The 15260-nt window shown below is 43.9% G+C and overlaps 1 protein-coding gene across 1 annotated transcript; it reads left to right on the forward strand.

Annotated features, from left to right (window-relative positions):
• The first annotated feature begins 2015 nt into the window (after positions 1-2015).
• LOC108437515 (receptor-interacting serine/threonine-protein kinase 2) lies at positions 2016-15135 on the forward strand. The gene is made up of 11 exons (XM_017714656.2): positions 2016-2902; positions 4803-4956; positions 5108-5263; positions 5919-6076; positions 7443-7492; positions 7804-7965; positions 9406-9491; positions 9656-9748; positions 10020-10113; positions 10197-10400; positions 11629-15135. The coding sequence occupies exons 1-11, from the start codon at positions 2712-2714 to the stop codon at positions 12009-12011; spliced, it is 1731 nt and encodes a 576-aa protein (XP_017570145.1). The 5' UTR covers positions 2016-2711; the 3' UTR covers positions 12012-15135.
• Positions 15136-15260: the final 125 nt, after the last annotated feature.

Consider the following 15260-nt stretch of genomic DNA (forward strand, 5'->3'; position numbering starts at 1 on the left):
TAGTAGCTAAGCTAGCTGTGTGGACTGGATGACACAACGGAGGCTGTCAAAGATTGTATGATGTAGCCTATTTTGCATAATGCATGCTGGGTATTGTAGTGAGAGAAAATTGAGGAAAAAATGCAAACTACATAAATTAAAAATATCAAACCAATGAAGTTGAGGGATTCAGTGCTGCTACACAGTCCTGTATAACACAGCCAATAACACATGAAGCTGTAGTGTTTATGACAGACTGACCCTGTAAGTATAATAGTGGGTGACCAAGTTAAAATATAAAATAATTTATTCTATCTTTTATATTCATAAAAACACAGAAAAGGCTCATATGTATATTATTATTATTATATTACATGTTATATGTTTCTTTTTTACTACTACATATATGTAGTATGGGGAGCTAATAGGGGTACATAGGTGGAGCTGGAGATCCCCAAAACTCTGCTGGAGATTCCTTGAAGCCTATGACATCATGGGAATTCCCAAACCCTTTAGGCTCACAGGAATGCCAGGCCTACGTTAAAGCTTGCATTACTGTATTAACAGTATTAACTGTATTAACTGAAGTGCATGGGCAGACCTCTAGAGCCTTAATGTGGAGCTCTGGCTTGGTCTGAAAGTGTTATGGCTGCGGATAATGTGATGAAACATCGTGTCTAACTGTGGCTAACAATCACAGATCAGACCGGCTAAAGCCGATAAGCCACTGTTATTTTTATCTGATGGAGGCTGTTTGGCCAGGAGGTCGTCTAAAACAAGAATTCCAGGAATGTCTTTCAGGAAATTCTCTTCACTGGATTTAACTGTGAACCATGCACTGCTTATTTACATAAATACTGAATATAGCTAGCTTATCTAGCTCATATGAAGTCTATAATATAAATATATATATTGCTGCTGTCCATTGACTGTTTCCACTGACTTACATTAAAAGCAAAGTGTGTTTTTTCTTTCTCCTGTAAAGTTACCATTTTGGAGATACGAGGTTTTCATCCGGCTGGCGCGGTAGGTAGTACTGTCGCCTCACAGCAAGAAGGGCCTGGGTTCAATTCTCCAGCCGGGTGACCAGGGTCCTTTCTGTGTAGAGTTTGCACGTTTTCCCCGTGTCTGCATGGGTTTCCTCCGGGTTCTCCGGTTTCCCTCCACAGTCCAAAGACATGCAGTCAGTCCAATTGGACATGCTACATTGCTACCTAGGGTCAGGTGTGTGGGATTGTGTATGTCTGTCTGTCTGCCCTGTGATGGACTGGCGACCTGTCCAGGATGTTTCCTGCCTTCCGCCCGATGACTACTGGGATAGGCTCCAGTGCCCCCCCGCGACCCTGAGGGAAAAGCGGCTTAGAAAACGTGTGTGTGTGTGTGTGTGTGTGTGTGTGTGTGTGCGTCTCTCCATTTTTGACATTTATCAGTTTTTGACATAATTTGAAAATACGTGTTACCCTTTATGCTGTGAGCACATTTCATGATGAATGGACGAAAGGAAATGACCTAAACTTACTTGGAAAGACGTCTGGTTCCATTGACTTACATTAAAAGTAAAGTAGTTTTTTCCTTCTCCTGTAAAGTTCCCATTTTGGTGATACAAGGTTAGATACAACAGCGATATGTATCTCCCTTATACTACATTTCATTCCAGCTTACCAGCATTTCCGTACGAAGACATCAAGTGTTTTCTTTTCTTTTTTCATTCTCTCTCTTTATTAACACTGTTATTCTTATGCCCAGTTTTTTTTTTAATCCAGTGTAAATGGAGCAACAAACCTGAAGCCTGTGCTGAATTTCATCACTATAGGGTTGCTTAAGCTCCTGGTATGTGCGTTACTTTTTAAAGGGTTGATGCCTCTTACGATATTTGATGCCTCTTCTCTGCATTTATTGCAAATAAACAAACAAACAAACAAATAAATAAATACCTAGGTAATTTATGCGCTGACCAATCACAGTGGCTTATTTATCCTGGGGGCGTGGCTTTCACGAAAACGGGTGCGAAAAGAAAATAAGAAAGCCACCCGTTCTGATGTCTCCGCCTCTCTTACCCACACGCACCTGCGACACGAAAAAAGCAGAATCTGAGAGAAACGGACGCCAAAATCGCGACCGTGCGCGCGAGACGCCATTCTGAACGACTGCGCCTGACGCCGCGCGCGCTGCGTTCGACTGGCACGAGGGTAACGGCCGCTAACGGCGCTGCTGCGGTGTCCGGGGACAGGGACGAGGACGAGGACGCTTCGGCTCTCGCTTTTATTTTGGGTTGAGGGGCGTAGCTGTGTGTGTGTGTGTGTGAGTGAGTGTGTGAGAGTGAGAGACACGGAGTGAGTTGGTTTTAAGCGCTACGCAGATTCACCGTAAACTGTCGAGTTTTTTTTCCGTGAAAAGTTCCGAAAATCCGTCTGCTGAGCGTTAGCCGACACGTTAATGTTTACCTCAGAAAAAAACAGCCGTTAAATTCGACCCAGAACTGCCGCGGCTGAGTTTTGTTTTCGTCAAACTTCCGAAAAACGACCGTTTCTCTCGTGTCGGTTAACGTTAGCAGGAGCGCTGAGCGCTAACCGTAGGCGTACCGTTCCCCCCGCCACTCCTCCCTCAGACATGCCGTTAGCCAGGCGCCGGGGCTCGGTCGCGTCGCTCGCGGTGGTGCCGCGCGGGGACATTCGCTAGGCAGCGGCGGAGACACACACCTCCTCCACCTCTCGGTTCCGTTTTCGGTCGCCATGGAGCCGGCGGGCTGCGTGAACATCGGCAGCCTGACGAGCGCGCTGCCCGTGATCCCCTACCGCAAGCTGACCGACCTGCACTACATCAGCAAAGGCGGCTTCGGCACCGTGTTCCGGGCTCAGCACTGCGACTGGAGGACCACCGTGGCCATCAAGTGCCTGAAGTTGGACTCGCCCGTCGGGGAGAGGTGAGCTCAAGGACTCGGGGCTTCGGTTCGGCCTGTGGCACGGCAGCATTAGAGGCCTGTGGAGTGGAGTTTTTACTGACTCTTCGTCTGTTGTCTTGAGCTGTGCTAGTACCCGAACCTGTGCCAGAGTAAAACAGCTGAAGTACACTTGTAAAAGAGGGTTCGCTAGTAAATGGTTCTGTACAGAACCCTGAACACATTCGTTCATTGCTTTGTGAATTGGCTCTTCAGATTGACTGTTTTGAAACGGGTTCTGTATAGAACCAAAAATGGTTCTGCCATTGTGACAAGCCTGACATTATAACAGCAGAACTGTTTTTGGTGATGTATGGAATCTACGTCCTGGCTATATAGCCTCGAAACATGAAGAACCATCTTTTTTTTAAGAGAGTATGAAGTCCAAAAACCAATGTGGTGAGTTCCCTTTAGAACTGACTTGCAGTGAAACTTCTCAGCACATCCATCGTCTGTCAGTCTGTCAGATTAGAAACTGAGGTTCGGCTTGGGTTTAGATCCCTTTGGTCTGAAGTGAGAAGCAGTCCAGATGCTGTTCACCACTAGAGCAGGATAAAATAAAACTTTAAAAAAAAAAAGAAACTGGGAACTGGACGGAAAAAAAAAATGGCATTGAGAAAGTAGATTTCATGAAAACAAATATGAAAACAAAAGTATTCAAAGTCGAAAAGTACTGACTAATACTAGCTATACTTAAGTACATGGAACTGAGTACGTGGAACCAGTTACTGTTCATCACTGTGGACCAAACATGTGCTGTTGAAATTTCACTTTGTCTGTATGAAGCCTATGAAAGTTGTAAGAGCTCCAGTACCCGGGTCCTGAGCACATGTTGCTCGAGTGTGCATGTTCTCTTTCAGTATAGGTGTAATGTCACGTTGTTGTAGACCAGAGGTCGGCAGCCCAAATGAAAAGCCGTTTTGTCTTTTCAACGAAAATCAAACCACCTTGCGAGCCACAGCGATGTATGTTCATTTTACCGTCTTGGCTGTAAACGTGCTAATGTAGTAGTTCAGGCTAAAAATATAAACAAAAACACCAGCCTACTTTGCTCTGCTTTAAGCTTGAGCTCAGTTATAGCTGATTTTCTCACATCTCTGGCAGGAAACGTTTCCGCAAAAGTGTATAGTTTCTTGTAAAGCGACTCAATTTTCGACTTTTTATGGCTGAACTCGGAGCCCGAGGTGGCAGAATATTACTGCTGCACCATTTAAGGTGGAACGGGAGAATTCGAACGAGATGCTGGCAAAAAAGAAACTGACTTCAGCTCCGTGACTTTTTGGTGTTTGACAGTTTCTTGTTGCTGGTTAAACACATCCGGAAACCAGTTGGAGTGATTATAAACGCCAGTATGTCCATATGCTTTAAAATCACCAATGTTCGTCTTAAATCTTTCTCTTTACCTTTTTGTTAGCTACTTGCTTGTTGTCTGCGTTGCTAAGGGGACCAGCAGTCTACGGTCCCCTTAGGGTTAAAGGTTGGTGAATTTGCAGATACAGGTTACTTGAACTCCAGCATTTAGAAACTTTTGTTGTTAAACTGTGTTGAACGATCAGCAGAGCTTTATTTTATTGCGAAGGAAGATTATTTTATTTTTACCTAAAAGTCTGATTCTGCCATGGAGGGCGGTACAAGAGCCTCATGTTGCCGACCCCTGATATAGACGGTCATTAGATCTCTAACAAGTCAGTATAATGTACAACAGTTCATGGAACTGACCCAAATATCAAAAATAACAGTAATCAGAACTAATAAAACAACTTTGTCACTGCTGTCATGCTTGACTAACACTTTGGCTGTAGAGGCTGATCTGTTTAAGCTCTGCTCAGCTGTTTCGGAGAAGGGGAATCCCACAAACCTTACATCATTTTAAACTTCCTTGCAGGGAAAGGAATTGTTTACTGAAAGAGGCTGAGGTGCTTCACAAGGCCCGGTTCAACCATATAATTCAAATCTTCGGTGTGTGCAACGAGCCGGAGTTCTTCTGCATAGTCACAGAGTACATGACCAATGGATCTCTGGATGAACTTCTGCATGAGGTACATTCTTTGACCTGCTCTTTAGTTTTTTTGGCGGTGGGTGTGGCGGAGAGGTGATGGGGTTTAAATGCATACACTGTCGGCTTGCTTCCATTTGGTGTTTGAGATGTTTTCTTCATCTTTCTCATGTGTTTTCTCTCTTGTGTGGCAGAAAAACATGTACCCGGTGGTGGCCTGGCCCCTGAGGCTTCGCATTCTGTATGAAATTGCACTAGGGGTCAACTTCCTCCATAACATGACCCCTCCACTGCTCCATCATGATCTGAAAACGCAAAATATTCTCCTGGATGGAGAGTACCATGTGAAGGTTGGTGAACTTGTCTGTAGTCTTGACGTTATATTTGTCCGTTTTTTTCTCCACAACTTCATTGATTTCAAAAGTGAGAAACATGCTTCAGCTCCAAATTCAACACCTTCGTTTTAGGGAGTGTTTTAGAAACAGGGATTTCAGTTGAAAGTCTCTAGGCATCTGTTGACTTTCTGTTCTCATTTGGAATGTGAGCCCGTGTGGGAGTACTTCCTTCTGAATACCATGACTACTAGTTTTGATATCCATGAGTCACCTTTCCAAAAGCCTTGTGATTCTTTACCAAACGTCACTTTTATTTCTGCAGTGAGCGCCTTTGGTACTCCTTAACCTTACTGACTATATTTCTGGGTCCTTACTGCAAGAGAGAAGGCTCATATTATCCCGTTCCGTCTTCATATGTAAAGTAGAGAGTGATTTGCATTTGAACACGACCTTGATTATTCCAGGAACGGCCTTCTGTAAACCTCTTATATTAATAAGGATATACTCAGAACCTTTTAAATGAGGTCTTTGCTTGATTGCAAGACACCAGATGATTCTTGAGTCATCACTTGGATTTGATCTGAATGTGGTTGCTATATTAGGGAGTCTTGACCCCATAACCTTGTGGAGCTCCTTGTTTAATTTATATTTTTTGTGTCTTCCTTGGCAGATTGCTGATTTTGGTCTTTCTAAATGGCGCCAGCTCTCAATCAGCAAAGGGTCTGGCTCAAAGCCGGCTGAGATGGGCGGCACAGTCATCTACATGCCACCTGAAGAGTACGAGCCCAATAAAAGCCGACGAGCTGATGTCAAACAGGACATGTACAGGTCTGCCTCCTACTAATATAACTTACAGTAAATTTAGAGTTGTGTGGCAGTCATCCAATGACTTGGTTGTAAAACGTTCAATGTAGTATAAAAGGAAAAACAAAGTGGATTTTTTGTTAGGGTTTACCAGGAAAATGACCTTTTTTGGGCTTTTTGTTAAGGAAATTTTATAACATAAGCTTATGAACATCAGAAGAAAATCAAACACTATGAACTGTATTTATTCAAGAGTGAATCATTGCTTCTCTTTGAAAAGCAGAGGCAAAGCAAATGCCTTATCTGATAGACGGGTTTACTGATTAGCTGTTTAGAAAACCAGTGTTATCATACGTTCCAGTTGGCTTTTTTCCCAGTTCTGTCTGATAGTAGCAGGAAACTGAAGAAAAGTTCTCTGGCTACCCGAAAAGTCAGACCAGGGATTATTTTTTCTTAAATCACTTTGATTATGACTTGATAGTGACTAGATAGTAAACAATGACTAGATAGTAAACAAAACATACCATTACCTCCACAGTCCATACGCTTCATATGTGGAATCTAAACTGCAAAATGTATCTGCTTTGAATTCATAGTTTTGGCGATGTCTCAAACCAGCGCATTTACATGTGTGCCTATTCAGCCCACAGCAGTTTAACTCTGCCTGTTCGTGCTGAAATTAGTTGTGTTTTGGCCCCAGGCTGCCATACGGATTCTGTAAGTGGACAGAAAAGAACAGGATATGGGCCCTTTAAAAGCAGACTGAGCAGACCTAATCGTCCTGTTAGTTAATGGCTCTTCCCTTTTGGCATGACCTCCTTTGCATTCTCCGCCAGTCTTTTGACCAAACTGTACAGCTCATCTGCCACCTCATATCCAGTACTAGTATGTTTGCCGAGGTGGTCAGACAGCAGGCGTGGGATAGTCAAGAGTCCTGAAACGATTACATTGTCGTTGTACTGCGTCACACATTTTGACATTTCTGTTGGGCTTCCAGGAATTTTTGAATGCGTTCCCAGAGCAGTGAACAAGCCTGACAAGCAGCACTCTGCATTCACCCCTGCTGACCACAAAGTCCGTTGTGGCCTCACCTGCTCGGGCTCCTTTCTTTCTAAAGGGATGGTTTTTTTCTAGGCTTTTTTTTTTTTTTTAAGTTCAAGTGGTTCAGGCCTCTTCTGACCAAGAAGTGAGCGGAGAGTCCGGCACTTCCTCCAACACATGACAGGACTTGTCTTGCGTTACACCCCAGTTTGTCCCAGATTACTCATAGAGGCCTGTTGAAATCTGTGTACCAAAGCGAGAGTTTTTCTTCCTCTAAGGGGAGTCCCTAGTGGGTGAGCTTGGCAGTTCTTCAGCCATTCACTGTGCTGTTCTTTGCTTCCTCTTTCAGTTATGCCATCATCATGTGGGAAGTGCTGTCGCGACGGATACCGTTTGAAGGTAGTGGAAGTGTTTAAATAAGTCGACTTGTTGAAACATGAAAGCCAGCAGACATGACACATGAGTCTTTAGCCTTTAGTCTTGTGAGGGTGTCTGTCTCATTGAATCTTTAGGGGATTAATACGGTAAATTGTTGCTAACATTTTCCGCCTTTAATTAGAAGTCAGACAGCATGCTTCCTGTCATTTATAGAGTAATAGACAGCTCTGGTCAGTAGGAGTTACGTGACTGCATAACATGACAAAGCACTGTTTCACAACTGTTCCTCTTTGGTCACACATGCTGAGTAATTGTTTCTCCATCTATGCCAGATGCCACCAACCCCATGCAGATCATGTTTAGTGTTTTGCGGGGATTGCGGCCCGATACAGGACCGGACAGCCTGCCGACGGAGATCCCCAGCAGGGAGACCCTCATCAGCCTCATGACTAATGGCTGGACCGCCAATCCAGATGAACGACCCTCTTTCCTCAGTGAGTGTCTTCAAAGCCCAGAGTACAACAACCCAACATTCTCTAACAAATACCACCAAACTTGACATTTTTAGTTTTTGTGTGTTTGCTGGGAGTCTGGGGTCTCTCTCCTCTATTCGCACTGGATTAGAATGGTCTCTCCCCCCTATACACTCTGGTCTAGAATGGTCTCTCCCCCCTATTCACACTGGTCTAGAATAGTCTCTCCCCCCTATTCACTCTGGTCTAGAATGGTCTCTCCCCCCTATTCACTCTGGTCTAGAATGGTCTCTCCCCCCTATTCACTCTGGTCTAGAATGGTCTCTCCCCCCTATTCACTCTGGTCTAGAATGGTCTCTCCCCCCTATTCACTCTGGTCTAGAATGGTCTCTCCCCCCTGTTCACTCTGGTCTAGAATGGTCTCTCCCCCCTATTCACTCTGGTCTAGAATGGTCTCTCCCCCTTATGCACACTGGATTAGAATGGTCTCTCTCCTCTATTTGCACTGATCTAGAATGGTCTCTCCCCCCTATTCACACGGGTCTAGAATGGTCTCTCCCCCTTATGTACACTGGATTAGAATGGTCTCTCTCCTCTATTTGCACTGGATTAGAATGGTCTCTTCCCCCTTATGTACACTGGATTAGAATGGTCTCTCTCCTCTATTTGCACTGGATTAGAATGGTCTCTTCCCCCTTATGTACACTGGATTAGAATGGTCTCTCTCCTCTATTTGCACTGGATTAGAATGGTCTCTTCCCCCTTATGTACACTGGATTAGAATGGTCTCTCTCCTCTATTTGCACTGGATTAGAATGGTCTCTTCCCCCTTATGCACACTGGATTAGAATGGTCTCTCCCCCCTTATGCACACTGGATTAGAATGGTCTCTTCCCCCTATTCACACTGGTCTTGAATGGTCTCTCCCCCCTATTCACACTGGTCTTGAATGGTCTCTCCCCCCTATTCACACTGGTCTTGAATGGTCTCTCCCCCCTTTTCACACTGGTCTAGAATGGTTTCTACCCCCTATTCACACTGGTCTAGAATGGTCTCTTCCCCCATTCACACTGGTACATTTGCCTTATCTTATATGTTGCCTTATCTAATTTAACCCCTTACTAAACTGTGCTATATTTTGAATGCAGAGCTCTTCCCAGAATCGTAAATTACAGTGCGTTTTGTAACAGCCACAGAGCAGCATGCCTATTTTTACCTTCCCTTATTGAGGGCTTCCTAATCCAAAGAGCCTTTTCCTTACAGTGGCCCATTTTACTTTCAGTCTTTGTGCCGCTTTTTTCCCCTTGGTTCCTCTTTTTTGGTGGTGCACAAGCTTTTCTCATGCATCTTCTTTTCCTCTTTTGTTGTACTTTCTGCCATGCAGTCAGCCCGAAGGTTATTTCTACTTCTGTGTGTCTTGGTTTGTGTTTGTTCATGTACATTTCTCACTTTTCCCACAAGGCTGTCTCATCGAACTGGAGCCCATGTTACGGAGGTTTGATGAGATTGATGTCCTAGAGGCAGTACTGGAGGTCAAAAGGTCAAAGGTGAGTAACTGTCAGAAGAGGAGAAGACATAAATTTGTGCCTCTGAGATGATTTTGAGAACCAACATGATAAATTTGCTCAATTTAGAGACATAAACACAATGGGAATTGTACTGTTATGACTCCAACTCCTGTCAGACCTCTCTGAATTGCTCTTTCCTCTAGTTTATGCGGCCACTGAGCAGCAGCCAGTCAATGCCATCAAATGGGAAACCAGTGGAAGAAAAGGTTTTGAAGTTGCAAAATACTCCCTGGCCAGTCAGTTCCTATGTCTTTTTTCTTTCCACTTAAATACATTTAATGATATGCGCTCTTTTTGTGTTTGATCAGACCTTTAAAAACTATGTTTCTGCTTAAAAAGTTGTTAATATTTTATAACGGTCTCAGAAAATTGTTTGGGATCACGCAAAACTACAGTCATTTTCAATTTAATGTTGATTTTATGAGACAATAAATAATGTTGTTCTCTTCCAGTGTCAATTAGTTTGTTATTTGGTGTCTGACTATTTTACGACGATTTCTTTGACAGGACAACAGCTCCACATCTGGATCAGGGTCCTGCTCCTCTCAGGAGACAGATATATCCCAGCCAGGCTTTCTTACTATCTCAAATCCTTCTCATGGTAATTCATTCACACTATTCAGCTCCTTCTAAATACAGATTTCTCTGTGTACTTAATGGTACCTTGTGCCGCCTCTCTCTTAGGTCCACACAGACCCTTGTCATCAGTTTTGTCCTTGCCCTTGGATGCTCCAAAGCCTCTGATTGATCAAAACAACCTGAACCCAGAGTACCAGATGGCCCAGCCCATCTCTGCCTTTAACATCCCCGTTAAACCCCACCCTCCTCAAACTGAAAGCGACCTACCCCTCAATATCCACCCACTCACCCTGCAGACACACCCACAAGGTATGTCACATGACAGTGCAGCTACATTATTAGTACCCAGAGCTCCAACTACTTTAAGGCGCACCCAGGTGTTCAGTTGCGTGCACACACAGCTTGTATAATCTGTATAGAAGAGCACTGACCAGTAGAATGGGCCACTATGGAGTGGCTGCCAATGAATCTAGGGTTACAGTGCCAAGCATCAGCCAGAGGGTTATAGAGCTCCCCGATATTGTGCTGTGAAGTGGTGGAACTGCGTTCTCTGGAGTGATGGAGCCTCATCAAAGTGCTATTTGGGATCCAAAACAAATTATTCAGAATTTAAACCTGCCCTCATCAATGGTTATGTGGCTGAATGCAATCAGATCCTCACAGCTGTGTTTGAACATGTAGTGCAAAGTCTTGCCAGAAGAGTAGAGGTTGTTAATGCAGCAAAAAGGGGCAAACTCCATATTAACACTCCTGATTTTCAGAAGAAAGTTAGATTGAAGGTGGATGAGTGCAGGCTTTAGGATGTGTAAATCCCAGGCAGTGCAAGTAAAATGAATCTATAGTCAACCCACCAAAGCTGAAAGTTCTTAGTTTATTATTCAGAAAGTGGTTACGTAACTCACTGTATAACTACGTATTAATTGCAAAATTTATAAAAAAAAGTTACTTGCAAAAGAACATTTATTGTTTACTTTTAATTCTGTATTGACGGCTTCAAGTTGACAGTTTTTCCCTTATTTTTTTGGATGATAAACACACATTTTGGGCAGAATTTTTCCAGTTGTTAAATGAGAAATTATTAATATCGCATTGCAGGATTTTGTTATAACTTCAGGTAATAAGGGCAGCATTTTTTTTTTTCTTGCCAAATTTATTTCCCCTTCGTGGTCAGTTTCATTTAGCTAGTTCTTCCCATCACACAGTGCTACCATGCTGGGAGGGTAAAGGAAAGGCTAGTATGTGCTTCCTATGAGACACATGAAGCCAACAGATGCCAGCATTGACTGATGGGCTGAAGTGAAGGACGAGGAAGGTCCATGCTGCCCACCAAGAGAGAGTGAGGTGAATTATGCTGACTTGGACTCCTGGTCACTGATAGGTGTGGCATCGCAGAGGGTTGAATTTGCGATCTGATAACAGGGCCAACAGCTAGACAGTTGCATAACTAATGACTTACAAAGGTTAAGTCACTTCTTCAAGGTTATTTCAAAAAAGTGTAAAACCGATTGACTCCCAGTCCTTTCCCCATGTTTCTCAGATTTCCCGTCACCGTTGGACAGCCAGGGCCCAGCGGCACGCTGGATTAGCTTACGGCGGGAGGAGGTGGTACGGCAGATGACGGAGGCGTGTTTGAACCAGAGCTTGGATGCATTGCTGGCCCGCGAGCTGCTGATGCGCGAGGACTACGAGCTGGTGTCCAACCAGCCCACACGCACTGCCAAAGTGCGCAAGCTGCTGGACACGTGTGAGCGCCACAGCGAGGAGTTTTGCCGCGTAGTGGTGCGCAAGCTTCAAGAGAACAAGCAGATGGGCCTACAGCCCTTTCCAGACCTCACCTCCCCAACACCTCCCCCACCCTATAGCGCCCCCAGTGCTCATTTCCACTCCAGCTCCTACAACAACACCCGCAACATGTTCTGATCATCCAAGCCCTTTCAGCCTTCCTCTGAACTGGACTCCTGTGAGGTTTGCATATTTGTTTTCCTTTTGGAATAGACGTCTTCTGAAAGATGGATCACCTTTTTTGTTCCTTTTTTTTCCAGATTGTTTTTGCTTTTTTTATGATTTGGATACTTGCTATTGCCTTTGGGGTAAATTGTTGGAATTGTTCATCAGCCCTCTCAGCGCGTCTAGGCTCCTGAGGTGGAACTACAGCCCTGGTTATTTCATCAGAACTGGTTGCATTTGCTGTTGTGGGGCGCGAGCTTGTTGGAACGTGAAGCTTTCTGTCCCACTGACTTTGCCAGCATTGTTTTGCCATGAATCGTTGAAATCCTCTATTATTCAGCAACTTTTGTCTTCCTCTTGAAACCCATGATATTTCCCATGACATGCACTTAAGCAAAGCTCTTGCAATGTACCTTTTTATACGCTGTTTGAATCAGTTGGCTTTATTTAAAATAATATTGTAAAGTCAACCAGATATCTGGATTCTTATCAAATTTAGTTTGGTCTGAAGTGGCTTCTTGTATTTGTCTGTATGGAAATGGCAGCTTATGAATAGCGGCAGTGTCAGAAATGGAAACTTGCTTGTCGGGTACAGTTTTAGGTTTCGGCCGTTCTGTAGCTCGACTCTCCTCACTACACTACTAATTACTCACAGTGATAATGTACCAGAATAAGATACAGGTTTCCTGAGCGGAACGTCACTTTGTTGAAATGGTGCCAGAGGACGTTGGCACTAATGAAATTAGCCTTTACTAATGCTGTTGCAAATTATTCAAGCATTTGAGAGAGAATGCTTATTGATGTGTAATGCTTATGTTGGCATTAACAGAAGCATGGCAGGTTACCAAGGCGCTGTAGCAGCGTACGCCAGATTCCTCCATCAAGAGCTGTGATGTAAAACCTCATACTTTCTCACCCGCAGCAGTTTGAGTATAGGGACTACTGAGCAAGCAAGTGAATAAGCGATTTCAAGCACTCCTATTGTTTTGCGAGGTGGTATTTAACAGCCTTACGGACTTTTCCAGGATAAAATGGGACTCCTCACTCTCTTTGGATGAAATTTTCCTCTTTTTGGAATACCAGACATGCTTTGAGTTTAGTCTAACTGTTGGAAACGGTAAGTAGGTGGAGACAAGGAGACAACTTCAACCGAACAGCAATGCTTTTCTACAGCAAGATGTTAACACTGTAGCAAACGGTCATCTTTCTCTCCTCGCTTCAAAAGGACAGACAAACTAATGCAGCCAGCCAGGCACTTCTGTGTCTATGGGCTGAACACTGGTGACTGAGTATGCTGCTCTGTGGACTGTGGCTCGGTGCCTTACCCAGCAGAGCCCATATTGAGGTGAAACACATCTCTGGATGTTCTGTTTATGAAAGAATATTTTATCCTGACAGTAACAAGGGACTGTTGAGTCAGATAGGTTGGTTCTTGCCATTTTTAACCTTCCCAGCCAGTTCCGCTGGTACCTGTTGTGTCTTTGTGTTGCAACATTGTAGAGTGTGTCAGAGTTTACACCAGAAGAGCCGGTAAAAACGGTTCTTCGCACATCCTTTTTTCCTTCTCACCCTCCAAGCTGTTTCTGGCGTATGGCCTAGTAGTGTCCTGAGCTGCACTGGATTCGATTAGCAGAATGAACTCTTAATGTCTGGAGGGTAAAGCCAACTAATGGCTGCGTTCCAAAGCGTTCCGAAGCCTAGGCTGCAGCCGAGTCCTCTGTAGGACTCTCCCGTGAGCACTCCTCCTTAGTAGCCATTGGTCACACCAGTGGAACATACTATTATATAGTATGATGAAATACATATACACCAATACTTCTGGCTAAAATACAGTATAGGGACGGATGCTTTAATAATCATTGATTTTACAGTAATGAGGTAACGAAGACAAATTCAAATACCTGAGCAACTTGCATTTTAAAACAAGCTCTGCTCCATCCGGCGTTGTTTTCTGCCATTTTTGTGGTGCTGTTTGTTTTCTTCTTCGTGTCGCTCAGAGAACTGTGGGTAACTGGAGGTGGGAAGGATCTGATGCATCCTTGAAATCGCTCAGAACGTAGGCTGCATTTCTAGGCTGTATACGAAGGATCCTTGACTTTGAAACGGCCTGTGATGACATAGCAGCCGAGAAATGCAGCCTAGGCCTTGGAACGCAGGTAATATAAGGGGAGCTTTTCGCTCATTCTCTCAGCTGGTCCGTGGATTGTTTCGGCTTCATCTTGTGCTTTTACATCAGCGTTTATTACTTTGATATCAGTGTGCATGCCCTGGCTATAAACTCTGCCTTCATTTAGCTACCTAGGAGAGCACTAAGCTCATCACCCACCGCTGTAGCACCGGATGACTCCCATATAGCTGCGAGTTTGCTCAGTCTTCCCTAAGGCTGCAAACCACTCCCTCTTTTCATGCTGCAAACGTCAGGCTTGCTTGCTAAGTCAGTTAATAATGATGTTTGTGCTCTCCTCAGCTGTTTGGCCTGCAGGTCTAGGTGTAGATTTTTATTTTTATTTTTATTTTTCTCCTCTTTCTTTTTCCCCACTCCTCTAGATCAGTATCATAAACGTTATTTGCGTTGTGTCCCCCCTGAATTGGCTTATGATTGTAATCGCTTCTTTTTGCAAAGTACTGTGCCAATTCTTAGGTGCTGTGTGGCTGAATACACGACTGTCTTTTCTAATTCTGGTTATTAGAAAATCATTGCAATATCATTTTCACTGAATAAACAAACCCAGTGCCAAATGTATTGTGGCAGAATTGTCCATTGCCTTAATGTACAGGCTAGGCCTAAATGCAGATGATTACTTTTTCTCTAATGGTGTCATTCCTTTGTCCTGTTTTATTTATATAAAAGCATTTTAAGTGCCACATCTTTGGGTGGCTCTTGCCTTTCCTCTGTAAGACTGAACGCTGTCATTTCTCCAGAACCATGTGCATATTACAAATAATGCATAGCCTATGTAGCAATGTACAGGTGGCAGGGACGTGAAATGTAATTTTATTTAATTTTTTTGTGTATGTGTATTCTGTACATGAAGAGGAACTTCCAGAAAAGGCTTATATTTGAAGCGGTGTTATTAAAATGTGTAAAATTCCTTCAGCTGTGCGAGTGCTGTCTTGTCCTTTCAACCAGTAGATCACAAGGCTCAATGACCGAGGTTTCGCAATGCGTATCATGCCAGGCGTCCGCTTTTCCCATGTTCTGCTTACGCTGGCAGGTGGCTA

The sequence above is a fragment of the Pygocentrus nattereri genome, chromosome 2 (genome assembly GCF_015220715.1).
Source record: "Pygocentrus nattereri isolate fPygNat1 chromosome 2, fPygNat1.pri, whole genome shotgun sequence".
In the NCBI taxonomy this organism is placed as follows: domain Eukaryota; kingdom Metazoa; phylum Chordata; class Actinopteri; order Characiformes; family Serrasalmidae; genus Pygocentrus; species Pygocentrus nattereri.